General features: G+C 60.5%; 1 protein-coding gene across 1 annotated transcript; it reads right to left on the bottom strand.

Moving 5' to 3' along the window:
* Positions 1-2,504: 2,504 nt before the first annotated feature.
* On the bottom strand, positions 2,505-4,881 carry LOC127573146 (jun dimerization protein 2-like). Its single transcript, XM_052021133.1, has 2 exons — positions 4,690-4,881; positions 2,505-3,453 (listed from the first exon to the last, which is right to left on the bottom strand). Exons 1-2 carry the CDS (start codon positions 4,879-4,881, stop codon positions 3,292-3,294), a joined length of 354 nt encoding a protein of 117 aa, XP_051877093.1. The 3' UTR covers positions 2,505-3,291.
* Between the last annotated feature and the right edge of the window lie 336 nt (positions 4,882-5,217).

Genomic DNA, 5,217 nt, shown 5'->3' with positions numbered 1-5,217 from the left:
GATCAGGGACAGTATCACAGCTGTAGAAAGGGAGGATGTCCTGGAGGAATTGTATACTGAGTCAGTGTGGGTGGAAGTCAGAAACAGGAAGGGAGCATTCACTCTATTGGGATTATTCTACAGACCCCCAAATAGCAGCAGAGACACTGAGGAGAAGATTGGGAGGCAGATTTTGGAGAGGTGCAAAAATAACAGGGTTGTTGTCATAGGTGATTTCAACTTCCCTAATATTCAATGGCACCTCCTTAGTGTAAAGGGGACAGATGGTATAGAGTTTGTTCGGTGTGTACAGGAAGGATTCCTGACACAGTATGTGGACAGGTTGACGAGAGGAGAGGCCCTACTGGACCTGGTACTAGGCAATGAGCCTGATCAGGTTTCAGATCTCTCGGTGGGAGAACATTTTGGAGATAGTGACCATAACTCCTTGACCTTTGCCATAGCCTTGGAGAGGGATAGGAGCAGATGATATGGGAAAGTATTTAACTGGGGGAGGGGGAATTATGATGCTATTAGGCAGGAACTTGGGAGCGTAAATTGGGCACAGATGTTCTTGGGGAAGTGCACAGTGGAAATGTGGAGGTTGTTTAAGGGGCTCTTAGAGACAGGATTTATGGGCATTTAGAGAAGCATAGGCTGATTAGGGACAGTCAGCATGGCTTTGTGAGGGGCAGGTCGTGCCTCACGAGTCTGATTGAATTCTTTGAGGATGTGTCAAAGCGCATTGAAGGTAGAGCAGTGGATGTGGTGTACATGGATTTTAGTAAAGCATTTGATAAGGTCCTTCATGGAAGGCTTCTCAGAAAATCAGGAGCCATGGCATCCAGGGAAACTTGGCTGTGTGGATTCAGAATTGGCTCTCCCATAGAAGACAGAGTGTGGTGGTAGATGGAGCGTATTCCACCTGGAGGTCGGTGACCAGTGGTGTTCTGCAGGGATCTGTTCTGGGACCCCTGCTCTTTGTGATTTTTATAAATGACTTGGATGAGGATGTGGAAGGGTGGGTTAGTAAGTTTGCAGATGATATGAAGGTTGGTGGTGGTGTGGATAGTGTAGAAGGTTGCTGTAGGTTACAACAGGATATTGATAGAATGCAGAGCTGGGCTGAGAAGTGGCAGATGGAGTTCAACCCGGATAAGTGTGAAGTGATACACTTCAGGAGATCGAATTTGAAGGCAGAATACAAGGTTAATGGCAGGTCTCTTAGCAGTGTAGAGGAACAGAGAGATCTTGGGGTCCATGTCCATAGATCCCTCAAGGTTGTCACGCAGGTCGATAGGGTTGTTAAGAAGGCGTATGGAGTGTTGGCCTTCATTAGTCAGGGTATTGAGTTCAAGAGCCACGAGGTAATGTTGCAGCTCTATAGAACTCTGGTTAGGCCACACTTGGAATATTGTGTTCAGTTCTGGTCACCTCATTATAGGAAGGATGTGGAAGCTTTAGAGAGGGTGCAGAGGAGATTTACCAGGATGCTGCCTGGATTGGAGAGCATGTCTTATGAGGATAGGTTGAGTGAGCTAGGGCCTTTCTCTTTCAAGAGAAGGAGGATGAGAGGTGACTTGATAGAGGTGTACAAGATGATAAGAGGCATAGACTGAGTGGACAGTCAGAGACTTTTTCCCAGGGTGACAATGGGGGGAGGTGGAGTGGTGGTGGTGGGGGGGGGGGGTGAGGCAGAAAGAGAGGGGTGGGGGAGAGGGGGAGTGGAAGGAGGGAGAGGAATATTCAGGGGTCTGACATTTTCAAGTGGTGTCAAGGCGTATCCCAGGCACCCTGTTACCAATTCCATTCCCCTCACAATCACCTTGTGTTCTCTTTCCCAATTCCCTGCAGTTCCTGCACACAGGGAGATTCCAACAATCCTCTGTCCCACCATCCAGAAACCCCAGTGGTTTGGCATCTGGCTCACCCACAGGTCAGCCGCATTCCCCATCGACAGTCCTGGATCCAGTTCCCACCCATCCTTCCTTCCCTCTGGGGGAGGTCCACCCTAGCCTGACCTGCAGGCCCCGTCCTGCTGCACTACAGCTCGCAGGTTCTCCCTCCCTGACCAGAGAACCTCGCCGCACTTCATCCCCATGGTCACCCTAGTTTAACCTGATCGGAGACAGAAAACACCCCCCCCCCCCCCACCCACCGGTTTAACCAGCTACCTTCCTGCAGCTCCAACTGGGCCATTGACTCTGAATCCTCCCCACGGAGGCTACTTGTCCCGCAGAGAACTTGCACCATCTCGGGTTTGACTTTCCGTCCCCTTCCCACGCACTTCCTGACCTGCATTGCTCGGTCGCCCCCATATCGGCGCCAACTCCCCCCCCCCCCCCCCCCCACCCAACGCCGGAAACTTCCGCAGACCTTCCCTGACACGAGGGGGGGGGGGGGACATTGGGACCAGAGGGGTGCAGATTGAACCAGAGCAGAGGTGGCCGTGGGGAGCAGCGAGCGTCCGCTGTCCTGCGCTGCTGGGATCCAGCGGCGGAGTTTGGAATAAGGAAAAGCAGGTCACAGAGACACCAGTTCCATCTTTACTGACGAGTCAGTCCAAGAATCTGATAAAGTGATAAATGCGGCTGTTGCATCAGCTGGCGGGGGCGGGGGTCCGGCCAGAGTGGTCAGCAGCTGCTCACGCATTTGCTGCAGATGTGGCTCCAGTCTCAGCCCAGCTGGTGTGAACCAGATGTGAAGCTGGACTGGTCCGTCCACTCCCCACATCCAACCCCAACCAGCACCTCCGCCCGGCGACCGGCAGCGCCCCCGGCTCCTCCGCCCGGGGACCGGCGGCTCTCCCCGGCTCCTCCGCCCGGGGACCGGCGGCTCTCCCCGGCTCCTCCGCCCGGGGACCGGCGGCTCTCCCCGGCTCCTCCGCCCGGGGACCGGCGGCTCTCCCCGGCTCCTCCGCCCGGGGACCGGCGGCTCTCCCCGGCTCCTCCGCCCGGGGACCGGCGGCTCTCCCCGGCTCCTCCGCCCGGGGACCGGCGGCTCTCCCCGGCTCCTCCGCCCGGGGACCGGCGGCTCTCCCCGGCTCCTCCGCCCGGGGACCGGCGGCTCTCCCCGGCTCCTCCGCCCGGGGACCGGCAGCGCTCTCTATGGGTCCGAGATGCCATCGTTAAGTCCAGTCTCTGCTCCCTGTCCCATCCTGGTGTCCTGATGAGCCCCGGACCGGGTCACCGGGAGCCTGGGTCACCAGGGCTCGGGGTGACTGACACCATTCACGGGGCAGCTCGTTGAGCCAGCAGCCAGCGCTGGGCAGCAGACAGACCCCGGTGGGTGGGCTGTCCCGGGACGGGTCAGTCACTGCAGCAGGACCGGGTCTGGGCTCCGGACACTGTCCGTCCGGACGATACACGTGGGCCGGTGCCGGTTCAGCAGGTACATCAGTTCCTGGCGCTCCCGCTTCAGCTCCTCAATCTGAGACTTCAGCTCCCCGTTCATCAGCTCCAGCCGCTCGGACTCCTGCGGACACGGGGCGTGGCCGGTGAGTGACCGGTGGTCAGTGAGGGACCGGTGGGGGGGCGGGGTGGCCGGTGGGGGGGGGGACAGTGAGTGACCGGCGGGGGGGTCAGTGAGTGACCGGTGGCCGGTGTGACCGGTGTGGGGGGGTCAGTGAGTGACCGGTGGCCGGTGAGTGACCAGTGGGGGGTCAGTGAGTGACCGGAGGGGGGCGTGGCTGGTGAGTGACTGGTGGGGGGGAGGGGGTCAGTGAGTGACCAGAGAGGGGAGTCAGTTAGTGACCGGTGGGGGGCGTGACAGGTGAGTGACCAGTGGAGGGGGTCAGTGAGTGACCGGCGGGGGGGGGGGGACAGTGCGTGACAGGTGGGGGGATCAGGGAGTGACCGGCGGGAGGAGTCAGTGAGGGACCGGTGGGGGGGGGGGGTCAGTGCGTGACCGGAGGGTGGGGGGGTCTGCGTGACCAATGGGGGGGTTAGTGAGGGACCGATGGGGGGGGATATCAGTGAGGGACCGATGGGGGGGGGGATGTCAGTGAGGGACCAGTGGGGAAGTCAGTGGGTGACCGGGGGTGTCACTTGGTGACCGGTAGAGGGGTCAGTTAGTGACCGGAGGGGGGCATGGTCACTGAGTGACCCGGGGGGGAGGTCAGTGAGTGACCGGAGGGGGGGCGTGGTCTGTGAGTAACCGGTGCGGGGGGGTCAGTGAGTGACCGGTGGGGGGCGTTGCCAGTGAGTGACCAGTGGGGGGTGTGGCCGATGAGTGACCAGTGGGGGGTCAGTGAGGGACCAGTGGCTGGTGAGTCACCAGTGGGGCATCAGTGAGTGACTGGGGGGGGGGGGTCAGTGTGACTGGTGGTGGGGGTCAGTGAGTGACTGGAGGGGGGCGTGGCCAGTGAGTGACTGGTGGGGGGGGTCAGTGAGTGACCGGTGGGGGGTGTGGCCGACGATTGACCATTGGGGGTTCAGTGAATGACTAGTGGGGGGTCAGAGAGGGGCCAGTGGGCGTGGGGGGGGGGGTCAGTGAGGGACCAGTGGGGGGGGGGGGTCAGTGTGTCAGTGTGTGACTGTTGGGGGGGTGGCAGGTGAGTGACTGGTGGGGGGTCAATGAGGGACCGGTGGTCAGTGACCGGTGGGGTTTCAGTGAGTGACTGTGGGGGAGGGGGTCAGTGAGTGACCGGTGGCCGGACACGGACCGACACGGACATCGGAACATGGGCCAGGACCAGCCGCCACCCCTCACCTTTTGCAGGAACTCGGTCCGCTCCCGTTTCTTGTTGCGACACCGTGCTGCGGCCACCTTGTTCTTCTCCCTCCGTCGCCTCCGCCGCTCGTCGTCCTCCCACTCGCCCTGAGGGTCGGGACAGAAACGTCTGTCGGTCAGGGGTCGGCCGGGCCCAGGGGCACTCACAGGCACGGCCAGCACCGCGGACATCGCTGCCCCTTCGGCCGAGAGTGATGAGCGGCTCCCGGTGACCCCTCACCCACCTGCCCGTCCCAGCTCACTGCCCAACCCCACAAACCCACAGCTGAAGCTGCCCCAGGGGCTCCCAGCTCAGTAACTCAGCCCCCAACCCAAACTAAACGTGTAAACACTTCTACCGGTTGTACAGATTCCACCACCCCCCCATTCCCCCCCACCATACACCGTCCCGTCACACACTCCCGGGGTCAGACACAGGGTGAGGCTCCCTCCACACCGTCCCGTCACACACTCCCGGGGTCAGACACAGGGTGAGGCTCCCTCCACACCGTCCCGTCACACACTCCC

This window comes from Pristis pectinata, chromosome 1 (genome assembly GCF_009764475.1).
Source record: "Pristis pectinata isolate sPriPec2 chromosome 1, sPriPec2.1.pri, whole genome shotgun sequence".
Lineage (NCBI taxonomy): Eukaryota > Metazoa > Chordata > Chondrichthyes > Rhinopristiformes > Pristidae > Pristis > Pristis pectinata.
This window is presented reverse-complemented; position numbering and strand designations above follow the sequence as displayed.